At 59.4% G+C, this 25442-nt stretch overlaps 2 protein-coding genes across 2 annotated transcripts; one reads left to right on the forward strand and one right to left on the reverse strand.

Annotated features, from left to right (window-relative positions):
- Positions 1-431: 431 nt before the first annotated feature.
- Positions 432-8127, reverse strand: FSTL3 (follistatin like 3). Its single transcript, XM_058858352.1, has 5 exons — positions 8002-8127; positions 5894-6079; positions 2931-3146; positions 1691-1918; positions 432-1600 (listed from the first exon to the last, which is right to left on the reverse strand). The coding sequence occupies exons 1-5, from the start codon at positions 8057-8059 to the stop codon at positions 1548-1550; spliced, it is 741 nt and encodes a 246-aa protein (XP_058714335.1). The 5' UTR covers positions 8060-8127; the 3' UTR covers positions 432-1547.
- A 7644-nt stretch (positions 8128-15771) lies between these two features.
- Positions 15772-23817, forward strand: RNF126 (ring finger protein 126). The gene is made up of 9 exons (XM_058858369.1): positions 15772-15929; positions 18603-18661; positions 19939-20002; positions 20501-20742; positions 21286-21354; positions 21438-21507; positions 21723-21816; positions 22253-22368; positions 22593-23817. Exons 1-9 carry the CDS (start codon positions 15855-15857, stop codon positions 22743-22745), a joined length of 942 nt encoding a protein of 313 aa, XP_058714352.1. The 5' UTR covers positions 15772-15854; the 3' UTR covers positions 22746-23817.
- Positions 23818-25442: the final 1625 nt, after the last annotated feature.

The following is a 25442-nucleotide window of genomic DNA, read 5'->3' on the forward strand; positions in this document are numbered from 1 at the left end:
CGGGGGTCAGGGGCTGTGCCATGCCGGCCCCCCGGCAGAGGGGATGCGGCCGAGGGGGATCCGGCAGCAGTTCCCATGGAGCTCAGTGCGCCAAGCCGCAGGCTGCTGCCCGGGAAACATCCCACATCGGGACCCAATTACCGGCAGGAATTGTTTTGTGAAATACCAAACCCTCATGGCACGGCCCGAGATTGGGAACAGATTTATCTGAGTCGCGGGTTGCTCTTCCCCGCTCTCCCCTTCCCTCCCACCGCACAGAGCAGCCTCAGCTGGGCTGCAAAACCCCAGCACGGAGCTGGAGCAGATGGGATGCAGCTCCTCATGGCTGCGGGGGGCTCCCCGCATCCCAAAGCCCTGGTGTGGATGCACAGCCCCAAGGAGAACGTTTCCTGCAACCCCAGAACCCGCCAACAAAACCGGACACGCACCACTGTTTATTCTGGTTTTTAATTGTAATCCAAATCATAACACAGCCGTAAAATGCCCCAACAATATGGAATAGGGAATGTGGATGTTCCCAAAGCGTCTACCTCGGGGGTCAGAACCCAATCATACAAAAATAGAAAATAAGGTATTTTTTATATATAATATATATATATGATATTTATATAAAGTCAAGAGCTTTTTGGTGTCAGAGCTGAGCTGGTATTTACACAGGTGACAACGGAAGAAATGAGAGAAGGAGTAAAAATAAATACAGGTGTGGGCAGAGCAGGGGGTGCGGGGCTACGCAGCCGCGGTGAGGGGTTCTGGGGTGGGGGGGACAGGGCCAGCTCCCCCCAGAGCCTGGGCTGTGCCCAAAGCTGTTCTGGCAGGCAGGCATTAGGGGGGCTGGGGGCAGCTGCCCCGGGCGATGGGCTCTGGGTAGGGGGACGGTTGTGCTCCCCAGCCAGGGCTGCCACTGCACCAGCCCTCCGGGCACCGGCGTCACCTCCAAAGATGGTGGGAGCCTGGTCTGAATGGGCCTAGGAGAACCTAAACTGAAATCCATTTGAACACACACATGCTGAAACTTTAGGAGACAATAACGTACATATATTTTTTTATATATATGTATATAAAAATATATATCTATCTCTCTCCAATCTGATGCAGCGTGCACTGCCTTTCCTGCCACTGGCAGCTGGGGCCGAGCCCCTCGGGGAAGGCAAAAGCGCAGATTCCCTCTAGACCTTGAGGTCCTGGCCAGAAACGTCAGCAGAGTACCGAGAATTAATCCAAAAATAAATAGGCCCAGGGCTGCCGGCCAAGGACACGTGGGGGGGGCCCACGGACACCCCTCCACACCACACCGGCAGCAGGGAAGGGCCGCTCTGCCGGGCACCAGGCGGGCACCGGAGCATCCCAGGGCATCTCAGCCTTGCTCCAGCCATGAGCCCCCTTCCCTGCTCCCTGGCCGGCAGGATGGGAATCGAGCCCCCTGCGACTGCTTAACATACACAGGGATAAATAAGAATCTTTTTATCTTAATAAATATCAAGTATATGGTTTGTACAATATACACATAATGCCCCTGTCTCCCAGCTCCGGCTCGGCCGAGGGACGATTCACACATAGTTCTCCTCCACGCTGTCCGTCTCTGCGGAGAATTTGGCCGCAGCTGGAAGCAGAGAGAGGTGGTGAGGGGGGTGTGAGGGGTGAGCAGGCGCTGGGGGTCCGTGCCCGCTGCCCCCTGCCCCGCCCTGCTCACCTGAGCAGCTCCCGTAGTGGCGCACGCCGATGGAGCGGCCACGGTGGCAGGTGGCTCGCCGCAGGTGGCACGCCGAGGGGTAGGTGACGTTGTTGTTGCCACAGAGAGCGTGGTCCAGGCTGGTGGGCTCAGGGCAGGGGGCTGTCCGGCACATCACACAGTGGGCACTGCCTGTCTGGTCCACCACGCAGGTGTGGGTGCCAGGGCACACCACGCTGGAGCAGGACTCTGCAGGGAAGCACAGGGTTGGAGTGATCCCAGGGACGGCCAACCCCTTCCCACAGCTACTTCACCCCAGGCAGGCTTTGGGCACCATCCCAGGGAAACGCAGCCCCCTCCCTCCTTTTGCTACCAGGGAACAGAGCAGAGCCAGAGGCCGGAGGGTCCTGATCTGCCCCATCAGTGATGTTCCCAAGGGCAGGAGCTGGCAGGGGCCGGCATCCTGAGCACAAGGGAGCTCATGACCTTGAGTCCCCAGGCTCGGCCCTGGCCAGAGCTTTGCCACGCGGGAGGAGCCGAGGTCCAGCTGCAGCAGCGGAGTGCGGGGCTGAGCCCGCTCGGCGCAGCGGGACCCGGCTGGGCCAGCGGCCGCACGCAGGTGCCTTGGCAGGGAAGCAGCAGCCACTGCGGCCAGGCTGGCAGCTGCCGTGCTGGCCCCGGCGAGAGGGAAGGGCAGGGTCACCCTGGAGCAGACCCAGCGCTGGAACGAGGGCGCACGGGGGTGGAGGGAGCCTACGCAGCAGGATCAGGCCCTGCACAGGGCTCTGCTGGGGTGGGTGGAGGCTCATGCACCCCCATCGTCCCTCCACCCTCCTCTCTTTCCCTGATGGATTGGAAGATTTGGCATCTGCAGCTCCCAACTCCCATTTCTTGCCCCACGTTTCCCTGCGCAGCCCAGAGCTCGACAGGCAAAGCCTTCCAGAAAGGAGGGCTGGAAAAATAACCATAATCCTTCTGACAGCTCTTGGCAGGGCTGGGAGGATCGCTGCACTCTTTACAAAAGAGGAAAAAAAGGGGCTTGACGTTTGTAAATGACATTTTAGGGACTGTTACTGCTCAGCCTGCAGCAAGGCCAAACCCCATTTCACCAACAAGCTGCAGTGTTCCCTCAAGGGGCAGTGAGCCCCACGTCCTGCAGGGCCCTGTACCGGGACAGACATTCCCTCCTTGTACCACAGGGAACAGGGTCAGGACAGGGACAGGATGGGGATGGGATGCAGTGGGGCAGGACTGCACCTACTTTTGCATTTGCCCTGGTACATCACTTCGAGGTCGGGGTGGTCTCTGCACTTGGCCGTCAGCAGGTCACACTCGTCCCGGTAGGTGTAGCCATCGGAGCCACAGACCTGCAGCTTGCGGGGCAGGCTGGAGCAGTCGGGGGCACAGGCACACTGGGGACGGCCGTGCTTCATCTTGCACACCTTGTCGGGGCCGCACACCACCCCCTCGCAGCTCTCTGGGGACACAGGGCAGCAGCACGTGAGGACGCGGCACGGGCTGTCACCCACCAGGGCAGGGTTTGTCCTGCTTAGCCCCACAGTGTGACACCGAGTGGGACAGGGACAGGTCCCAAACGCCCCCCGGGTCACAGCACACGTGCTGACGCCGAGCTGTCCCAGCAGCATCTGGATCTGCTCAGCTCCAAGGAGCAGGTCGTTGGCTGCGACTCCACGCAATCCTCCAGTGCTCACCCCAGCCGGAGCCCCGGCTCCGCTCAGCACCAGCTCACTCCTTCCCATCTATTTATTCTTTGGAAGGAGACATTTCTTTTTCTTGTGCAATGGAAAAATCTATCTCTACAAGGCCCCAGTTCCTCCAGAAGGAGCCGGGCTTCGCGAGTTGTCCGGGCGATCGGGAATGCCGCTCCCAGCAGACAATGCCCGGCCCTGTCTCTCTCCGTGACTGGAACACAAGAGAGGGAGGCAGCAGCCAGCGCCGGTCCCCAGACAGGCAGATGCTTTGTCCCCCTGGGTCACCTCCCGGCCAGCGCGGGGGCCAGGTTCAGGGGGTCCTGCCAGTGCCCCAGGACCGTGCCCACGCCAGCGGGGATGGAGAGGGGCCACCAGCTCCAAGCAGGGGCCTGTCCTGGAGTCTGGAGGCCCAGACACTGATGCCTCTGCACAGACAGGCAAAGGGGTCAGCAGCAGGGTTGGGGGGCTCTGGCTGAGGCAGCTGGACTCCCCTTTGCCTCCTAAAGCAAACACATCCCTCACCCCAAAACCACCCCCATAGCTCCCAGGACACGGGCACTGCCGGGACCCAGCAGCACCCACGAAGTTGAACCCAGGGCAGGACCAAAAGGCTTCCCAAGATGGGGATTCACCCCCAGCAGGAAGGATCCTGGCAGACAGGGTGTGTGCTGGGAGCTCTGGGAGGCACAGAGGGGGATTTCCCTGTGGGAGATGGGCCACCTCAGAAGACATGGAGGAGGAGGAGGGGGAGAAAGAGAAAGAGGAGGACAAGGAGAAGGAGAAGAAGAAAGAAGGGGAAATTCCCTGTCTGCTTGGCTCAGCTGTCTCTGGGGGAAATTCCCTGCTGGGAAACACTTTCCCATTTTGCTCCCTGATTTCCATAGCTGGGGCCTGTCACAGGGAAGAAAAAGCTGAGACTGGGGGACCCCAGGACAGAGGGGACAGCTCTGTGTCCCGGGGCTGCCAGAGCAAACAAGACCCTCATCACCCTCCACTCTGAGATGCTGCCAGCAGAGCAGAGTCCAGTGATCCAGGCTATCTCAGCAAGGGATAGTTGGAGCAGTTGGAGAGCCCTGCAGCCTGGCTTCCCCCTGCACTGGGTCCTTGGGGGGGACACTGTGTCTCCAGCAGCTGGAGCCAGGAATTTCACCTTCCCCCAGAGACCCATTTGCAGAGCCCCCAGGGTCAGGCCAGCACCATCCCTGGGCTGCAGCCCACTTTATCCTGGAGTAACCTCTCCCAGCCTCGCAAGCCCGGGGAGTGGGAGCACAGCTCCTCTTATCCGCCCTCTTCCAAGGCCTCTGGAGCCTGGTGAGGAGCAGCACCAGCTCCATCTGGATGGGACAGGCAGGGGCTGGCTGAGGGTGCGGGGCTGTGGTGCATGTGCTGGCCAGGCTCTCCAGCGGTTTCCTCAAAGATCCTGCTGCCAGACACGAATAAACCCCAGGAACCACAGCCCCCACCACGGTTTGTGGCCACTGCAGCCCCCACTGTGTCCCCCATCCTCCTGACAGAGATAAGTGAGGTGAGTGCAGACTCCTGGTTGAGGGCTGCCTGTCCCCACTGCACTTTGCCTCCAGCACAGGGGAGCCCCTGGAGAGGGTCCCAGTGCTCCCAGCTCCTTCCAAGCAGGGATGGGGCCAAGGCCAGGATCTCACTCAGCTTTTGGTTGGCGCAGTGTGTGGCCCCAAGCTACAGCAGGACAGCCCTGAGGAGCTGCCATTGTGGCAGTGCTGAGGGGTGCAGGGCGCTGGGGGAAGTGGCTTTGTTAAAAACCTTTTCCCCTTTAAGCAAATAACAACATGACCTTCCAAAGCCCTGCTCCTGCCTCCTGCGGGCGGCAGGTCCTTGAGTGTGTTCTCACACAGCCACGCAAGTGCTGGAGGATCCGCAGCTCCGGCACACGCCAAAACATCTGGCGGGGCTGGAACTCACAGCTGGAGAGTTTCCACTTCTGGAACTGCCCGTTACATAAAGCCATTTCACACACGCGCTGGGAGGAGCGAGGGGCAACAGAGGGGAAGAAATAGATCTTTTTTCCTTAGAAAAACCTGACGAAGTTTCCTTCTGAGCAGCCGTGGTGAGGGCAGGGGAGGGAGGCCCCAGAGCAGAGGGGTTAACTTGGGAACAGCCAGCCCCAGATCCTCTCCCTGCACTTGGCTGCCCAGCCAAGACCTGGGTCATGCATCCCTCTCCACTGGGACAGCAACTAAAATACACTCAAAACAGAGTGCCGAGAGCAGCCGGGGGACACAGGCTGTCCCGCCAGCCCTGATCCACAGCAGCATCCATCCAGGAGCTGCAGCAGCAGGAGCAGGGGGGTCAGCAGTCCCTGGGGTCCCTGTGCTGTCCCAGACCACCAAGGAGAGCCCTGTCTGGTGAAGGGCAGCCCAGCTCTGTGCTGCTGCATCACCTGGAGCTGCAGACTCTGAGTATTGCCCCCAGGGCGCCACACATTCCCCATGGGCAGAGCTCAGCCCCACAGCAGCCTCTCACCCCCCAACCTCCTCACCTTTGCAGGGGTGGCAGGTCACCAGCCCCAGGAAGCCCAGCAGGCTGATCTTGTTGCCTGGGTAGGTGTAGTTAGACCAGGCCACATCCACGTTGCCGTTGGCACAGCATTCCTCCCACGTCACGCCTGTCTTCAGGATCATGGTGCACTTGGCCTCCTTCCCCTGTTGCAGCCAGCAGATTCCACCTGTAGAGAGGGCAGAGGGTGAGGGATCCCTGCTGTGCCAGGACCGCTGTGAAGGGCAGCAAGATCCTGGCTGTGGCTGGACCACCTTGGGGCAGAGACACAGGGACCACTCCAGTACCTGGGACAAGTTGGGGAACCTAGAGATGCTCTGTGCTGGCTCCTGTGGCACAAGAGCCGTCCCAGAGCAGGCATCCCCAAGGGTCCCTGGCATGGCAACTCAGTGTCCCTACAGCCACCCCAATGCTGTGGCCAACAGGCTCCAAATCCAGCATGTGGACCACAGGGATGGACCAGTTATCCCAGTGCTCCCCGTGATGCTCTGGGAGATGCCCAGGGTGCCAGCCAGGATCTGGGCTTGTAGCTCGCCTCTCCCTTGCCCTACCCTCCCTCCTTGCATCTCTACCCAATTCCTGCCTGGCCCCACAGAGAGGGGGTCCCAGCCCAGGGCAGCAGACAGAGAGGGGCCAGTGGGGGGCAGCTGTGAGGGCTGGATCTCCTGGCATGTTCCAGTGGCCCCACAGAGGGATGGAACTGTTCCCTGACGCGGGAGCCTGACACCCACAGCCTCTGCAAGGAGCATCTGAGCCAGCGGCTGGAGCACAGGGCACTTGCCCCAGCCCTTGGGTCTGGGCCAGACCCGTGGCACCGGATCCCTCTGACTCAAAAGCCTGTTTGTTCCATGACCCACCAGCAAATCAGTTAGATGATTTTTTTTTTTTTTTTTTTTTTTTGTGAGTGATTTCTTTGCAATTTCCGCCTCTGCAAACCAGCCTCTTGTGACGCTTATTTGGGTTCGTGCTCTCATTAGCTGTGCTTGAGGTTTGCTAAACGGCGAAAGATGGAAGGGAGGGATGGGGGCAGGGACGGGTCTTGCGCTGCCAGGCGAGAGTCGCTCCTCTCCTAAGCAGGATTCACCCTGCTCCAAAGCGGAGCCCGTCCCCGCCCTGGACCCCCTGTACCCCCCTCTTTCCCCACGCACACGATTCTGGTTCGGTCACAAGCACTTGGGGCTCCCAGCCCGGCTGCGTCCGCGGGGCAGCCGTGGATGGAGCAAACCCTGGTGCTGCGGGGACCGGTGCCCGGACACCTCGGGCAGCACCAGCCGCTCCAGCACGCGGCTGCCATCGGGGTTTATCCTCCACGGATTTGTCCAATTGCTCCTCCAAGCTTCAATTTCCCGTTACAACACCGCGCGGCCCCCACTCCCCACGGAACGTTCAGCATCGTGCGAGGGGAAGGTGGAAACTCCCGCGCCGCTGCGGGAGAGGCGGCACCGCACGGCTTCGAGACGCTGGGAAGGGCTGATAGAGCCCCGCTCCGGGGTCTCGGGACGGCCTCTCCCGGTGTCCCGACGCCGCCCAGGCACGGCGAAAGCCGCTAGCACCGGCAGCGGAACCGGGAGGGTCCAAGCTCCGAATTCCACACCCTGGTCATGGACCGGCCCCGCTCCCGGCCCGTCCCACCGGGGACACGCAGTCCCGAGCCGACTGTGCCGCTCTCAGCCCGGGGACAGGGATCCCCCGGGACACACCGGCTGCGGGATGCCGGGGCCGGGCAGCGGCACCGCCGCGATTCGGGACGCGGCAGCGGAGCCAGGCGGGACCCGGGCGGTCGCAGCCACGGGACCCTCCCGACGGAGGGACGGCGGGGACCGGGACACCCGAGCGACACCGCCGAGCGGCCGGCAGCCGCCGCTCCGCCCGGTAAAGCGGCTTTGCGCCGCCGAGAGCCCGGCATCCGCCCGGCGGGACGGGACAGCGGTGCCCGGGGCTGCCGGCCGATAACGGCACCGAGACCCCGGGCCGGGCCGCCCCCGCCCCGAGCACCTGCCGGCGGGAGCGGCGTTACCGGCGGCCGGGGCGGAGCGGGCCGACGGACTGCGCCGGGACCCCCGCCGGGACCGGGACCCCCGTGGCTCTTACCGTGCGCGGCGGCGGGGCTGCAGAGCGCCAGCAGGCAGAGCAGCAGCCGCAGCGGCATGGCCGGGCCGGGCGGGGACGGGCCGGGACGGGCCGGGGCGCTCCGGTGACCTGTTGCTGTGAGGCGGCGGCGGGGCCGGCGGAGCTATAAAGCGGCGGGGCGGCGTGAATCACCGGGCGGGGCGGCGCGGGGGGGCCGGGGCGGGGGCAGCGGCGGTGGAGTCGGGGGGCAGCGAGGGGGATGAGCGCGGGGGGGAGGCGGGAGGCAATGAGGGTCCGATCGTCACCGAGCGGGCGGGCGGGGGGGTCGTGTCCGTGCGACCCCCGGAGAGGGCGGGGACCGGCACCCCGGCACTGAGATGGGTCGGGGAAGGTTTGGGGGTGCCTTCTGTGGTCGGGGTGGGGCGGAGCAGAGCAGTGTCTGGGCAGACCCCGAGGCGTGGGGGACCCCAGAGCGCTGCCCTGCCCGGCCCTGTGCCTTCCCCACCCATCCTCGCATGAACCCGAACCTGCCTCCTCCCAAAGCAGCCCTGGCTGGCAGCAGGGGCACGGTGTGGGCTGTCTCTTCTGTGGCTCCTTTCATCTCTGCTCCCCAAACACTCCCACAGCTCGGCTGGTACCCAACATCACCCCCAACACACAGAGGGAAACTGAGGCACCACCCTGAGCCTTGCCAGGCAAGGAGAGGAAGGTGAAGAGTTATGGGGCCGTACCCCTGTGGCATGTGCTGCCCCTGTCCTCCACAGATGTCCCTGTCACCACGAGGACTGCTTCCTCTGGCTCCTGAACAGTTCCCCTGGGCTGGGGAGCTGCAGTTGGGCCAGCACTGCCGGGCTTTCTGGGGCTCCCAGGCTTTGTGGGGCTCCTACAGGACATGGGAGGACAGCAGAGAACTCAGGGCAAGGCAGGTCAGGATTGGCCTTGCTCCTTGCTTGGTGCCACCACAAGGAGATCACCCACCGGTGTGAAGGGGGGTCAGGATGCACCTGGGACCATCACCCCGCTCCCCAGGCAGAGCGCCGGTGACACAGGGCTCTCTGCCACATCCCATGGCCCTCTCCAGCCCCAAGCGCCTTGTCCAGCTCCTGGCTGCACAGCTGAGGAACATTTCACCCCGTGCACTGGCCCCAGCTGAGGTCATGTTTTCGGCAGGGCTGAGCCGGGCTCTTTCAGAGAGGGGCCCCGGCCACAAGGCCCACGGGACCCTGCACCACCCCTCCAGCCCAGCAGCAGCCTCCTGGCTCTGAGTGGTGCCAGCACAGCACGAGCAGCTTGGTTTGGCGTGGGATGGGGCTGGACACAGCTTTGGTCCAGTGGGACATGGAACAGCCTGGGTCCCACAACAGGGGGAGCGGGTGCAATGCCATGTGCCAGCACCAACAGAGAACAATGTCACTGGCACTGCCACATCTCCATCCCTCCCTCCATCCCTCCAGCCAGCAGGCTGGCTCTCAACAAGGGAAATCTTCTCTCCCTTCTCCACTCACAGCCCTTTGCACCCCCAGGGAGGGGTCGGGAATGGGGAGGGCCGGGTGTATCCCAGGTGGCATCGGTGCCATCTGCAGGTACAGGAGCCCTGCAGCACCTGGCACCTCCAGACAGTGTGAGGTGGGGACAGGAACACTGACACGGACTGTGGAGGCTCCTGGGGGGAAGGACAGAGCCAGCAGCCCCTCACCACCAGGCTCCCAGTGTGCTCCTGGCCCTGGCGCTGCTCCCAGCCCTGTCCTGGCTGGTGTGACCCAGGCTCACTCGGCCGCCTCGGAGCGGTTGCCCATGTAAGGGCAGAGGGCTGGGGAGCCAAACTTCCAAGCGGGATGTCCGTGAGCGAGTGGGTGGTGATGCACTCACTCACATGCTCCAGGATGCGAGAGAAGCTCGCAGAGGCCAGGAAGGGATTTTCCTTGGCTGCGAGTGGGGTTGCACAACCGCCGTCTCTGGCAGGGAAGGGGTCAGACCTTGCTCGGAGCAGCAGGAGCTGCTGCATCTGTAAGGGAGCAGCCAGGCTCCTGATGGCCAGGCAGAAGGAGCCTGGTGGCCAGGTCCCTGAGCCAAAGGGTGCTCAGAGTCCTGATGAGGCTGCCCTGCCCCCAGGAAAACCATGCTGAGGGCTCTGCTTGCCTCTGTCCTGGCTGTGGCTAAAGCAACTTGCCTGTGGTGATACCGCAGACGAGCCCCAAGGCTGGTTCTCGAGCAAAGCTGGGAGCAAAATTCCACTGGCCAGTCCCACACACAGGGTAATGCTGCCTCCCTGAACCCCACAGACACCCCAGGGCGTGACTGAGCCCCAGCAGCACCCACGGAGTGAGTGAGGCGAGGAGCTGGCCTGAGGGAAAGCTGCCCTGCGGCACCCAAAGGGAGACAGAGGAACCCCTGGGCCAGGGCTGGGAGTGGTGGGAGGCGCTGGAGCAGGGACAAAGGAGCCCTTTGGAGCACAGTGAATGGTGGCTTCACATCTGACCTTTCCTCTGGGCACTGGTGCCACGCTGGGTCAAGGCTGCAGCAGGATTTTGGGACAAGGTTCAGACCCAACCGTCCTCCCTCCAAACCCCAGCTTCTGCATGCTGCTGCTGGGCTCCTTTAAGGAGGGAATCTCGCCTCTCTCATCACTTCAGGCTAATTAAACTCTGCTAAACCAATTAGAGCTGCAATTTGCAACAAGATGTTCTATTGAGAAGAAGAGCCCAGGGTCAGGGCAGAGGTTTCATACCGCCGGCGTGGATCTGTGGGCAGGTGTTGGCCGGGGCCCTGGATGTTGGCATTTCCCTGTCGGAACGAGGTGATCCTGGCCCCATTCCTCTCCTCACCGCAGTGGGATGCCCCAGTTTCTCTCATGCAAGCAGAGATGCTGCCAAACACCGCAGTGGGGAGAGGGGCTGCTGGTGGGGGCTCCACAGCCCCAGCTCAGGTTTATCCGTGGGATTCCAGGAGCCCTCGGGGACAGGCTCAGCACAGCAGGGCCAGCGCTAGAGCTCAGTGTGCACCCAGAGAAGGGGGACGGGATGGAGCCTCGGTCACATCCCTTGGAGCACGTGGCGAGTGGCCAGAGCAAGGCGTGAGCCGAGGGCACGGCCCCGCGGCCGCTGCCGGCAGCCTTCACCCTGGGGCGGGATTTTCTCCCGTATCCTCACGGCTCCGGCCCAGTGAATTGACTCAGTGCTTGTTTGGGGAGAGAGTGTCAGGACGGCACCTTGATGGGCACACTCCACCCCCAGCGCTGACACGGAGCTTCGCCCCGCGCCCCGAGGCGGCAGCGTCACCGCTCCGTGCCTCAGTTTCCCCATCTGCTGAGGCGAGATAATGCTCCTCTGCTTGATCCTGCGCTATCTCCCAGGAAGGTTGCAGGGATTAGTTTGCTAATGTTTGCAAGGAGCTTTGAAGATGAAAAGCCGTGAACAAATGCCAAGAAGTGCTGAGCTGGATTCTCCTCGCCAAGTAATCGTTTCATGTTCCTGGGACACTTCCACTTCTGTGGATGAAGGAAGGCAGGGCGGGAGCGCCAGCATGCAGGGAGGGTTGGGAGGCTGACATACATTCCCAAGACCCGCCCCTCCAAATCTGATCACCCATTCTGTTTGATTCTTGATCAAATTCTGATCCCTCCTGCTGAGGCCCAGACCCAGACCCCCTCCTTGCTGCTGGCATCAGCATCCCCAGCACCCTGCAGGCCCCAGCAACCCAGGAAGCATCACCCTGAGCGGGATTCACTCCCTCTCCCCTTCTCAGAAATGTCCTCCTCCTCTCCAGTGTTTTGGGTGCCCCCAGCAAGAGCCACACTTGCCCGACATCTCTTCTTTTTGAATCTTTGGTCTCAGTGCCGCCAGCTCTGCCTTGAACTGATGGGAGATGCTCTGGGCTCTGTCCATGCTGGGGAAATGCCAGTGCTTGGAGCCAGGAGGTGCAAGCAACATGGAGCGGGGACTGGGAAGGCTGGGACATGGGAAAGCAGCAGCCAGAGCCAAAATCATCCCATCCCATCCCATCCCATCCCATCCCATCCCATCCCATCCCATCCCATCCCAGAGAAGCCACCACGTGTGTCTCTCAGCAAGGAGCAGCTGTCTCATGGCTCCAATTCCACCTCTCCTGTCCATGTGCGCCGATTTCCAGCCGCCTTAGCGAGCTCCTTACGGAACAATCCCGTTGCCTACACGGCTGAGCCTGGTGGGGTTGGCCTGGCGGGGCTCAGCCACGCGTGACACAGGCTCTGTGTGTGTGTGAGTGTGAGTGTGAGTGTAAACAAGCTGTGAGTCAGCGCCGGCGGCCGTGCGGGCTCCCAGCACAAACTCTGCCTCCGCCGCGGTGAAGGGCAGGAGCAAAGCGAGCCTCGAGGGGAGAGCTGGCAGCGCCGTGGAACGTCGGGCAACCATGTGGGGCTGAACTGGGTCCAGCAGAGCAGGGAGTTGGGAAAACCTCCCGGGTCATTAAAGTCTCCTGGCTCCTTGGTGAGACTGGGGAGAGGCGCTGCGGAAGGAAGCAGAGCTGCACCGGGAAGGGCAGCGGCTGCTCCGCTGATCTTCGCTCCCAGAGCAAGGTGCTGGTTATTGGGGTGGGACGGACGGGCTGGTGGCTGCCCTGCTCCCATACCAGCCACAGGGAGGGCATGGATGGCATTGGCACTACAATCCCAGCATCCTGGCCTCGCCAGCCTGGTGGCCCTGGAGAATCCCCATCCCATGGGTCACGGAAGAGCAGAGCCACCACAGGTCACATCCTCCCTGGAGCCCACATCTGCCACACAGCCCCTGTCAGTCAAAGAGCTTCATTACTTGGCCCAGGCTAGCAGTTGTTAGAAAAGCATGTTTTTCATATTAAAATTTCCCTTGAAGAACAATGGTTTAAACCAAGCATAAAAAAGGGAAAGAATCCAAAAAGAAAAAAAAAAGAGAAAGGAAAATTTTTGGTGGAGCCCAAAAGCAGCCCCCTGGGACCATGAACTTCCCCTGAGCCCCTCTGCTCTGGCTGCTCCCAGGGAAAGGTGGGCCAGGAAAGGACCACCAAGATGCCACCAGCCCTTCTGTCAGGGATCAGAGCCACGTAGGGCTGGGGTCCCCCTGCCACCAGCGTCCCTCAGCCCTCACAGCCTGGTGGTGGTGAGGACGGGGCTCAGCCTGCGCCGCTGCTCCCAGGTCACCGTGAGCTGCTGGATCACTGCCAGATGGGATCCGGACCCACAGCCTGGAGGTGTGAGGCTCCAGGAGATGAGGTGGGGGATGTAAATCTCTCGATCTGTCTGAGCAAATTCAAAGGAGACCGATTCAAATCCGCCGTGACACGACTGGCTCGGGGCGGGTAGACAATCCCTGCAGTGTCTGTAAGGAATCTCGCCGCTTTCCTTTGAGTGGCCTCCAATTTATTAATTAAAATAGGCAATTATATATGATGTGGGGTGGAGGGGAGCAGGGAGACCAGCTGCACCAGTTATTCTCACTTGGCAGGAATTGCTCTGGAAGCTGCTCTGGCTCCAGGAGGTGCTTGTGCTTCCCAGGGCTCAAGGCAGAGCCCATGCCTGGAGCTGCCCCTGTACCTCCCACACCTGGGCAATGTGGGGGCTTCAGCTCCAGTCACCTCTTTCTTTAGGAACGCAGAATCCAGAGGCCAGGAGGAATCCCTTGACCCCCTGTCTGGGGCTCGTGTCCCCTCCACTGCTCAGCCCAGGTGGGATGGTGACTCTGAGCTGCTGGGGGAGCCCCCCACCCTGTCCCATCCCCTCAGACAATGGGAGCCCTGGGATATTTTCTGCTGCCCTTCCCAAGCAGGGTGGCCGATTTGGGAGCGGGCTCTGTCTAACGATGACTCGATACTACCTGGGGAGGTGTCACCTCCTCGTCAGCCCTCTTGGGTGAGGGTGCAGTTTGTCTTTCTGCAGCACCGTGGGAAAATCCTTCCCTGGGTGACTCAAATTTGCTCCTGACCAGATGCAGCTTCCTCAAGAGGCAGCAGAAGGAAAGGGGACAGCCAAACACAGAACCCCCAATCCTGGGGTGCCTGAGCAGCATCAGAGACAGGGTCTCCATGGGATGCTCATGCATTCTGTGGGGAGGAATCGTGGCTGAGGCCAAAGTCAGGGCATGGGGTGGTCTGGGAGCCTCAGGGCTCAGAGAAGGACGATTCCCTCTCCATGGTCAGCAGCAGCAATGAGGGATGGGCAGGAGACTTTGGCTGCAGATCATGGGCAGAGGCTGCAGTCCTGACATGGAGGCAAACAGATGAGTGAGGGGCTTTTGGGAGACCCTTCCCACTGCTGCTTGCTCGCAGCGGCTGCGGCCGCTCTGCTGCCCTTATCTCCATGTGCCTCCACATCCGCTGCCATTTGCATCCCAACGAGTTCAGCTTCCACAGCTCCTGCGTCAGGGAATTCCAGAGGGACAAAGTCAGTGGAGCCGGATCCTTCCCCCCCCATCCCACAGGCACCCGGCACTCATTTGATCAAGTGGCAACTTGTCCTCCGACCGTGAAACAGGGCACTGGAAGAGCGCAGGGAAGGAGCTTTCCTCCCTTGGGGTGTGAAATGCCCCATCCGGAGCCGCGGGCTCCGCGCTGAGGCTCCGGGCTCTGTCTGGCTCCCGGCTGGGCCACGACGCACTGTCTGGACCCACCTCCTGAATAAAAGGCTTACGGGAGCAGCAGTTTCCTCATCACCTGTAAATAAATGCCTTATCAGCGGCCGGGATCATCGATCAGCCCCTGAGCTCTGCCAGTGTGTCCCGCAGCTGCAATTCCCGCAGCACCACCGAGCCCATGGAGCTGCTGACCGGTGACCCAGCCCTCAAGCGCTTTGTCCCACCAGCGTCCGACCCACCACAGCTCAGCCCGTCCCTGTCCCCCCGCAGCGCGGGGAGCAGAGCTGTGCCGAGCTTTCCGCGGCTCCTGAGCTGCTCCACAAATCCCTCCCCGGCTCCATCACCCGGCAAAGCTGGAGCAGCAAATCCTGGGCTGAAGATGCCACCTGCTGGGAGCGGGGCTCGAACGCCAAGACCCCACAGCCCCGCTCTGCAGAATCCTTAAAATCCCACAGTTCTGCCACTCCAATCCCGCCCCGCAGCCTCAGCATCCCCCTCCTCCAAAACCTCACAACCGCATTGCGTGGATACCCCAAAACCTCCCCAGTCACACCACCCCAAAACTCTGGGACTCCGCAGTGCCACACAATTGTGAGCCCCTGAGCCTTGGGACCCCAGTGAGGGCCAGGCAGACCCTCTGCTCTCTCAAAAGCTGCAGCCTGGGCAAAACGCTGGCCCCAGGTGGGATTCTCAGGTCCCAAAAATCGAGATTCCACCTCTCAACCCCGAAAACCTCCCCAGCACCCTCCAGCACCCAAGGGGCAAGGTCTGGGAGAAGGACCCAATCTGACAGTGTCCCGCCAAAATTAAACATTCCAGTTCCTTTAGGCCTATTGCATTTTGAAGCAGCTCACGAGATTTTCACTGGGAATACCCTTTATTCCTCCTTTCGGGGGACTCAACCTCTCCCCAGCTAATTTTTTTCTCATCTGTTAAAAATTAATTAAATAAATAAGTCAGCTTTTGATCTGATGCTTTAAAGGTGGGGCTGAGAGAGGGATCAGGAGCCCGGGGGCGGAGAGGAGAAGGAAAGATTTGGGGTAGGGTTCCCGGAATGAGGGGGGGTTCCCGGAATCGGGGGCCAGTCCCGCCGCTTTCCCGGCCACGCCCATCGCCTTATATGGGCAAAGCCCCGCCCACTCACAGTATCTGCCAACAGCCCCGCCCCCGCATGGGCCACGCCCCCTCAGCCCTCGTTCCCCTTCGCGTTTGCGCCGCGCCTGTCCCGTGTCCCCCCTCGGCCGCCGTCGGCGCCGCGGCGCGCGCGGGGGGCGGGGCCGGCGGGTAGGGAAGATGGCGGAGGCGTCGCCGCAGCCGGGCCGGTTCTTCTGCCACTGCTGCTCGGCCGAGATCGCCCCGCGCCTGCCCGTGAGCGGGGGACCAGGGAGGGTCGGCGGGGAGGGCCGGGAGCGCGGGCAGGGCCGGGCGGGGGCCCCGAGGGGACGGGCACGTGGGGGCGAGGCCTGAGGGGCCCAGGGGGCCTGAGCGGCGGGGAGGCGGGGGGATGCCCTGTGGGGCTCCACCCGTGGCACCGGGGCTCGGAGGCGTTGAGAGGGGCCGGGGGAGGTGTCCGTAGCGAGGGAACGGGGCTGCGGCGACGAGGGGAGAGGATGTGCGGAGGGAACGGGCCAGGCTGGCCGAGGGGCAGCAGCTGGGCGAGCCGCGGCGGGGGCGGCGCGGCGGGAGGGGCGCTCGGCCCTGTTGGGCCCGGACAGAGGGGCCCGCGGCGGTTCGAGCCGCCCCGCGGGGAACGGCTGGGTCTGGGGCGGGAGTCCGTCCGGCAGCAGCCCCGGCGTCCAGCTGTGACACCCCCGGCCCCAGCAGCCTGAGCCCGGCCGCTGCCAGGCGAAGCGCCGCGGTGCTGGGGGGCTTCTCGGTCGTCTTTCAGGAGGGGGTAATGAACACGACAGAAGCCCCGCGGTGGTGGTGGCTGGGGAGCGGGAGGTGCACGGTAATACGTAGGTAGAAGTGCTGTGTAGGCACCTGGGCAGGTGCTTTAATCACACACCAAAATCCGGCGTGTGTGAGTTTGTCCTGGTGTGGGTGGAAAAGGAGTGTGGGCTGTTGGGGAGGATCTGGTGGATCACTTGCTCCACTGCTCGGCTTCCTGAGATGTTAAATGTGATTCGGAGAGTCCTGCTGGTCTCTTTATCCCGACACTTTTCACAGCACCGTGTCCAAAAGTCATTGCTGGTTGCTGGCAGTCAACTTGAAAAGCCTCTGAGGACAAGCAGAGCTTTCTGTGCCGGGGGTGGTTGGTTTGTGACGCGTGATTTGTCCTTTTGCCCTCTTGTTTGGGCCAGGGTGGGCAATGCCAGGGCCTCCCAGCTCGTGTGTAAGAGCGAGGACAAACCCCTGACCGTGCTCCTGCTGAGCACACATGGGCTGTGGGCAGGAGCCAGAGGGTAATCCAGAAAATCTGTTATTTCTTTCTGTTCAAACACCCCGTGCTGGGCCGTGCTCACATCTTGTGTGCACTTGGCTGGGCACACCTGGCTGTGCCAGCTGGGCACTCTTGGCCAGACTGGGCCAGGCAGGGAGTGAGTGCCGTGTTTGGGGGCTCAGGTCTGTTGAGCTCATGAGCTTGTTTTGGGGATCCAGGTTCACTCGGGTTTCACTCGGGTTTCACTCACCGTCTGCAGGCGCAGTAACCAGAGCTGCCAAAGGAGGGACTCAAACAGCCCGAGAAACAACAAACTTTGACATTTATGCTGTTCCAGCTGCAGAGGAATGTGCTGATCCCTGTGCTGGGAGCTGGCTGTGAGCACATAGACACACACAGCACACAGCAGGGTGCTCAGGCCACGGTCAATCACCCCCATGCCATGTGTGTCCCCACCAGTTTGTGCTGCTGGGAAGCAACACAAAGGGGGTTCCATGGACAGGGATTTTCATGGGCTGTGGTTCCCTGTGCTCACACAGGAGTGCTTGAGCTCAGACCTGGTGTCAGTGGTGCAGAGATGGTTGTTCCACAGAGGCAGATGGGGAGTCCTGTGTGGGAGAGGGAGCAGTCACCTCTCCCAATCTGTTGCTGAGCCACAGAGCTCCCTGGGCAGGTATTTCCCTGAGCAGATGGAGCATGTGCAGTGGCTCCAAGCTGTGCTCCTTCCCTCTTCCCTGGAGCCTTACGGGAGTCAGCTTCAGGAGCCAGAGGAGTGACCCCAAGGGCCTTATCAACAGCCCAAACTCCATGGGGGAATCCCTCAGTCTGGCTAAGGACTGTGCCAATTCCAATGCAGCAGCAGAAGGAAGTGGCATTATTTTTAGAAGCTCTTAAATGCCTTCTATGCTGAGCCTTGCCAGCCCAGGGATTTGGGGTGGTGTGTGCCTGCTGTGGGGCAGGGGATGGGATTGGCTCAGTGCTGTTTCTTGAGCACTGGAAAGTGAAACAGTTCCCTTTCAGGGTCTCCAGCATTCTGGGCTGCTCTGCCCAGGACAGGCTGGTAGTAGAGGATAAATTCCTCACTAACCCCAGGAATCGTGAGGAAGTGGCTGTCACAGGAGCTGCACACTCAGCGTGTCCTGGCACGCTCAGTGCCCAGGGGACTGGGGTGGCAGCAGGTCTCTGTAGTGAACTGTGGGTGTGGGAGTGGGAGGTCCTGGCTGCAGAATGACCCAGAGTGTCCCTGTGTGCTGTGAACCCCAGGCTGTGTTAGTGACAGGAACCACTCAGCCTCCCTGAGCACCACGACGTTGCCAACTCTGTGCTACCATTCCCACATTGTTTTCTGCTTCCTAAAACGCACAGCTGGGCCGAAGTTTGAGGTCTGTTGTGCAGGGAGCATTGGGGGTTTCACTTTCACTTCACTGGAACTGCATCAGCTGGTAGCTGTGTCTGTACTGGGGACAGTGTTACTCTCATCATTCTTAAGCTGAGCTGCCACTGGCTCAGGAAGGCAAATGTTGGGGTTTGAGGTCTCTATGGCTCTGGGACCGTGGCATGTGCTGGGGATGGCAGACTGCAGGACCCTCCCACCCTGCCACACCCTGCAGCTCTGAGGTACCACTTCCTTCTCTCACCTGGTGTGTTTTCTCCTGCAGGACTACATCTGCCCACGGTGTGAGTCTGGTTTTATTGAAGAGCTTCCCGAGGAGCCAAGGTAATGTGCTGCCCCAGGGGCTGGTGCCCCAGTGAGCCCAGGTTGCTTTGCTCTCTTCCTACTTCAAAGGCAATGTTTGATATGAAATGCACCATTTCTGTTGCTTCTGTCCCAGCTTTGGCTCATCTTTCCTCACTTTTGGAATACAGTGCTTTGTTGGCAGAGTTAGCATCCACAGGCCAGTCTACCACAGCAATGCTGAGCATCTGACATCTCTGCTGAGGGGCAGGGCAGGAATGGTTTGATTTCAAACAAACATAAAGAAGTGGTAGGGAGGCTTTCCCTGTGCTGTGTGATAGCTCTGACCTGATCTGAGTCATCAGGGCAGAGATAACCCCAGAGAGAGGGATCTGGGAATGGTGAGCACACGGACACCTCAGCGTAAGTAGTGACTGTGTTGAGGATGAGCAGCAAAATGTAGTGGCTGAGACTTTGGACTATGCCCTGGAGCAGTGAAATCTGCATTTCTGTGCTGTGCTGCCACTGATGGCAGGAGCAGCAGGAATGTTTTAAAATGTTTCAGTCACATTCGTGGGGCCCCAGCTGTGACCAGCTCCAGGCCAGGCCATGGGCAGTGCAGGGGCCAGGGGCAGTGGGTGTTGCTGCCTGCTGATTGTGGTAGTCTGCATGGCCTGGGGCTTCTGCAGTGAGCAGGTGATGTTTGGTTTGACCACACAAACCCTGGAGCCTGAAAATCCATCCTGACTGATCCTGACTGTTTTGGTGGTTCCCTGTGACCTTGGGAGAGTCGTGTCGTTGCTGAATTTCAGCAGTTTCGGTACCGTGAAAGCAAAGCTTGGTTCTGAGCAGGAAGTGTTCCTGCAGCTCTGAAAGCAGAAGTCTGACAACATTTAGAGTTTTCCCAATATCCTGAGCCATTGGGTTATGTACCTCTGCAGTAGAGAAGTTTCTTTGATTCAAGATTAGACTTACATGTCTTGGGGTCACAGAGATCAGCGTTTGTGCCTTAAGTCTTCCTGGTGCTCCGGAGGATTAGCTGGTGTGCTTGAGATGGATTGTGGGGGAAATCCTCGCTTGACATCATGGTTCAGGCACTTCTCTGCAGCTTCATAAGATCTAATAGGGTAGGGAGAAATGGGTGAGGATGTTGGAAAATGAAAGGTTCAGGGAGGGAAAACTGATCTGAGTAATAAGAAGATCAGCAGCTGAGGGAAGATCAGGTTCTGTTGAGCTGCCTCTGCCCTGGGATGGGAGGGGGGCAGAAAAGCCTTGGAAGCTGCTATGAGAAGATTATCAGTGCTCTTCATTCCCCATAGGAATGCTGACAATGAGACCAGCTCCTCTACGTCAGCCACTGATCAGAGCAGGCATCCTTTCGAGGTGAGCAAGTCCTTTCTCTCTTCCAACACCTTCTGCTTTGCTGTTGGATCGAGTATTTTTCCAATAGTGCATTGTTTAAACCTTCCCCAGATCATGACAGAATTTGGAAAGGAGGAATTAATATCCTCCACATGCTCTCCTGAAATCGCTGCATACCACATTTTTGCTGCGTCTGTTACGTAGGACCATCGCTCGTAGCTGATTCCTGTCATGAGGGGGCTCAGCAGGATTTGGGTGTGTTGCTATGCAGTAGCCTCAGCTCGGAAGCAGCAGTGACACACCAAAGAGAAACCAGGGAACTGTGATTTTTTTTTTTTTTTCTGCTTTCATGTGCAGTTCCAGTGTCTGTTCCTCACTGAGCTGCTGCCGAGGGTGCTGGTCCCAGTGTCACCCCAGGCCTGGGGTTCGCTGTGGGCGGCTGCTGGGACACGGTGGGAGCCGAAGGCTGTTCCTTCTCTTGTCACAGTCTGTTCTCTGCATTCCCTCCCTCCCTCCCAGAATGTGGATCAGCACTTGTTCACCTTGCCCCCGGGCTATGGCCAGTTTGCTTTCGGGTTCTTTGACGACAGCTTTGAGTTTCCCTTCGGGTCCAACGTGCAGCCGGAAGACAACCGGGACTCGGAGAACCGGCGGGAGCGCGAGCACCAGTCCCGGCACCGCTACGGGGCCAGGCAGCCCCGCGCCCGCCTGGCCACGCGCCGAGCCTCGGGCAGGCACGAGGGCGTCCCCACGCTGGAAGGGTGAGAACTGCTCTGGGACCTGGGGAGACAACCCCGTTGTTCCTCACCTTTTCTCCTGGTTTATGGGAGCAGCATCCCAAAGCTCTCCAGCGCTGCCGTGGGAGCCATGTGTGTCCCACCTGAGCCTGTGGGCAGCTTCTGCTTGGGGTCTGTTGGGGCTGTTTCTGCTGAGCGATGACATGGACTGTGGCTGGGAGTTTGTCCTGTAGTGGGAAAATATTCCCTGCTCATTGCCAGATGTTGCAAAAATGTTTTACTTCCTGTAAGGGGAAACAAAAGAGAACACCAGACAATGTTTGTTAAGTGCATCCTGGGAACCACTCATCATCATGTCAGGAATTGTCCCCTTATGAATCAAATACTCAAACTTTACCAGTGCTGATCACTCCATAAGCTGCCATTGCAATTGCTGCAGGGTATTTTTAATTGCCCCAACAGTGTGACAGTATTCAGCTTATTCAGCCTCTCCCTCCATGCTGGGGTGCTGGGCTGGGAGCCAGCAAACTTTAATTCTTACACAATCCTGGTTTTCTTGTCTTTCAGAATTATCCAGCAGCTGGTCAATGGAATTATTGCACCGACCACAATTCCAAACCTAGGCCTGGGCCCTTGGTGAGTTGGAGGATGTGCTGCTCTCTCTGACAGTGTCTCGTTGATGCTCCAGGATGAACTCACTTGCTGTCCTTGCTCTTCAGGGGTGTCCTGCACTCAAATCCGATGGACTACGCCTGGGGTGCCAACGGCCTGGATGCAATTATCACACAGGTAAAAGTGGGATTCACCGCAGTCTCCATCCTCCTGTGCGGTGCTGCACGAAGGACAGCACCTGTGGTGCTGCAGGGAATGAGGGGCTGCAGGGACTGGAATGGGAAAGGGTCCACACTGCAGGGTCCAAGTGCCCTGGCTCAGGAAACGAGTGGATTCTGTGTGCTGCTGAGCTCACCTCTCTCTTCTGCCTGCCTGGCCGGTTGTTTTTCCAGTTACTGAATCAGTTTGAAAACACTGGACCGCCGCCAGCGGACAAAGAAAAGATCCAGGCCCTCCCCACCATACAGATCACACAGGAGCACGTAGGTACGTGTCTGCTCCATGGAGTCATGCACAGAGTGCTCCCTGGAAGCTCTGTGTAATGTTTTCTTGGGACTTGAATTTTTGTCTGCTTGTACATTTGAGGCATAAAACATTTCAAAGTGGGCAGAGAGCTGAAGGGGCTGTGTTGCACTCACATGAGAAAAGAGCAGTGTAGGCTGGATGGATTTGCCCTGGGGAGGTTGTGAGAAGTTCAGTGTGGATAGAGATGGAAAAGCAGAAGGGAAGGGAAGGATGAGGCATACCCTGGGCTGGAGGAGGTGGGGTGATGATGTGGGGACTGCAGAGCACCAAGCTTTCCTCCTGCCAGGGATGTGGGGAAGGGGAGAAGGATGAGGAGTCCTGAATTGGGGGCTTTGTGCGTAGTTCTCTCCTCCTTTACTCATACTCATCTGGGTTTGGCTTTCCCTGTGCACTGCAGATTCCGGGTTGGAGTGCCCTGTGTGTAAGGAAGACTACACAGTCGGTGAGAACGTGCGGCAGTTACCGTGCAATCACCTGTTCCATGACGGCTGCATCGTCCCGTGGCTGGAGCAGGTGAGTGCATGGCAGTGCCTGGGGTGTGCAGCACTGGGGGCTTTGTCTGGTCCTGCTCTCTTCTGTAAATATTTTCCTACCTCCATGATGAGGCCTGAGCACGAGCAGCCTGAGGTCAGAGGATGGAGTGTCATCCCAGCCCGTTCCTCGAGTGCTGCTCCCCTATTGTGTTTCTAATCCCGTTTCCCGTATTTCTTGTTTTGTTTTTTGTCTGCTCCCCAAAGCATGACACGTGTCCCGTCTGCCGGAAAAGTTTAAGTGGACAAAACACTGCCACAAACCCCCCAGGACTCACAGGGATGAACTTCTCGTCATCCTCCTCCTCCTCCTCTTCCTCCAGCTCACCAAGTAATGAAAACTCATCGAACAACTCATGAATCTTAATGCACCCTCTGTCCCTGGGGCCCTTCCACTGTTCCCCCTCCCTCCCTGGCCACCGTGAGCAGCCAAAGGGGCTTCCAGAGCAGAGCGAGGGGAGGGGATGAGGCAGGAGCAGTGCCCCCAGAATTTCCTTTTGATTTCTGAAGACACGGAGACTCTGGGTCCTTCAGAGATGAGAAGCCTCAAGTTCTGTGATGAAAAAGGGGGGAAAGAGCTCTGTCTGTCAATAAAAACATCCTCTTTGCGTGGACTTTACCCATTGCAGTGCAAAGCTGCTGCGCTCCCTGGCTGGGAACCCTGAGGTGCTGAGCGAGTGGTTGAATCCCGAATGGAAAGGTTGTTTGTATGGGTTTGAATTTGAGATCCCTTTCTTTTATTTCTTTTGCTCCTCCTCCCCTTGGATACTATCTTTTCTGCTTTGGAGATTGAAGTCTAAAATGGAAGCATAAGGATGCTGCCTCCCCCCAGGATCGCCATCTGGGGAGGACCAATAGCTGTCACTGAAACAGGAACTCTCAAGTAGACCCCAGGATCCTTCCCTGTCCCATCTCGAGTCCCATTTATTTCTCTTTATAACCTCGCCCACTGATACTCAACACTGAAAGGGGTTTTTATAATCTTAAATTATTACTGTTGTCAATAAATGGACATTTCAGCTCTGCGAGCCGTTATGCATGATTTGAGGAAAGCTACAGGGTAAGCTCTGAGGCCACCAAGCTGTCCTGCCTCCCCTGGGCAGGTGGGGCCTCTCTGAGCCCTCCTGCATGCCGGGAGTTCCCGTGGGAGCCACTGCCAGCCTGTGGATCACTGCACAGGTAGCCAAGGATCGCAGCTGGAAGCATCCTCGCCTGGTGTTTTCTATTTTTTACACCTTCTTCCCTTTACAGTCCTGCCCCCCTCGCAGTCGGGGCAGGCTGTTCTGCTGGGCCAACACAGGACTGGGTGTGCAGCAGAATGAGGACCAGCAAATCTCATTGTGACCGAGTAATTACCAGGAAAACATTTTGGAGAAAAAAAAAATGTATTGCAAAGCTACTTAAAATAGAGCTGATTAAAACAAGGAGAGAGGGACAAATATCCAGGTATGTTTGTGACTCAGTTTCTGTGACAGAGCTGGAGCTCAGAGAATGACAACAATGTCACTGGAGTGGGCAGTGACTCCCTGCCATGTCCTTGCTTCCTGGGCCCTGAGGCATGAGAAGAGGAGCTCTCACCATCCATCACCGGGAGCCCCTTCCCCTCGCAGGGACTTGGGGTGGTCAGGAGGTCTAAAGGGCTGGGGGTCCGTGATGGTGCCACATGTTGGGACTGCTCTGTGGCAGAGGCCAGAGCATATATGGGAGAACCTGCCCCCACGGGAGCTGCCAGGGAAGTGGGTGGAGGGTTTGGCATTTTTTGGGGTTCCCTGCCTCTCCCTTGGCTTTTGGGGCCCTTGGAGTGGGCTGGGGCTGCTGGGGATGGTGCTGACTCCAGCGGAGCTTGGGTGTCTCTTCTAAACCAGCATCACCCCAGGACCTGGCCCTTCCATGAGCTTCTTGAGAAGAGATGAACCTCCTACATGAGGGGGAAGGATGGTTTGGCCTTTCTTGAGCCATTTCAGAGCGCAAGCAATGGGTTTGTTGGAGAAAGTGTCACCCACTGTGCCAGGGCCAGGGGCTGACAGGGAGTGACTTGCCCGGACTGTTTTTCTTCCTTGGCTTGGCCAGGCAGCGTGGCGGCGCCTTTCATCTCACAGGAGGGTTTATCTCAGGACTGGTGTGTCGGGGTTAATGGCTCATCCTCTGCCAGGGGTTGAGCCAGAAGCCTGGGCTGGTGATGTGGGTGGCAGCAAGAAGGTCCTGGCTGAACCTGCACGTGTCCATCGGCTGACCTGACATTGGGGGAAGGCTTTGCTGTTGCCAAAACAAGAGACCTGGAAAAACTTTTCCTCTGCCACTGTGTTTCAGCTGTGACAGGGGGTTCCTGGCTCCCCCAGGCGCTTGGGGATGATTTCTCATGTGTGAGCAGTGCTCAGATGGGTTTCAAGTGGGCCGAGCAATGTCCTGGGTGGGTGCATGGCAGCTGCTGCCCACCTGGCAGGGGCTCACCACAGTCACCACATGGTTAATACAATGGCAGTTCCCTCTCAGACTCGTTTGGAGCTGGTTGGGTCAGAAATGGAACGAGTTTGGTGGTTTTTGCTGGGGCCATTGCTCTGTCTGACGTGACAGTGACCGGGCTGCTGGGCCTGGCCACAGCAGGTGTGAGGTGGCGCAGGGATGTATCCTGACCAGGACACTGAGGTGCAGGTGCTATTCCTGGCCATACTGCCCTCCAGGTGAGGGGCTGGTCCTCACCACTGTCCACTGTCCCAGCCCTGTTTTTGTTGGGGATGAGAGCACAGAGCTGGGCTGCAGAACTGACACTGGCATTGGCTTTGGCCAGGGGCAGCCCTGGAGGTGTGTCTGGCTGAGGATCTGGGCTGGCTCCTGCTCCTCCTGCTCCCTCCTTTGTGCCACTGAACCACCATTGCTGTTTTCCTGCAGGGTGGGTGGGGGTCGGTGAAAAGCTGGGTGTGGCAAAGGACCAGCTGGGCTCCCTGCCAATGGCAGCAGGGATGACACTGGTGGCTGCAGCCACATCCACACGGGAGCCAATCCCTCCCATCCCAAGCCAAGTTCACCATCAAAGCTCCGAGACCTGCTCCTGTTCCA

Source organism: Poecile atricapillus, chromosome 28 (genome assembly GCF_030490865.1).
Source record: "Poecile atricapillus isolate bPoeAtr1 chromosome 28, bPoeAtr1.hap1, whole genome shotgun sequence".
Classification (NCBI taxonomy): Eukaryota; Metazoa; Chordata; class Aves; order Passeriformes; family Paridae; genus Poecile; species Poecile atricapillus.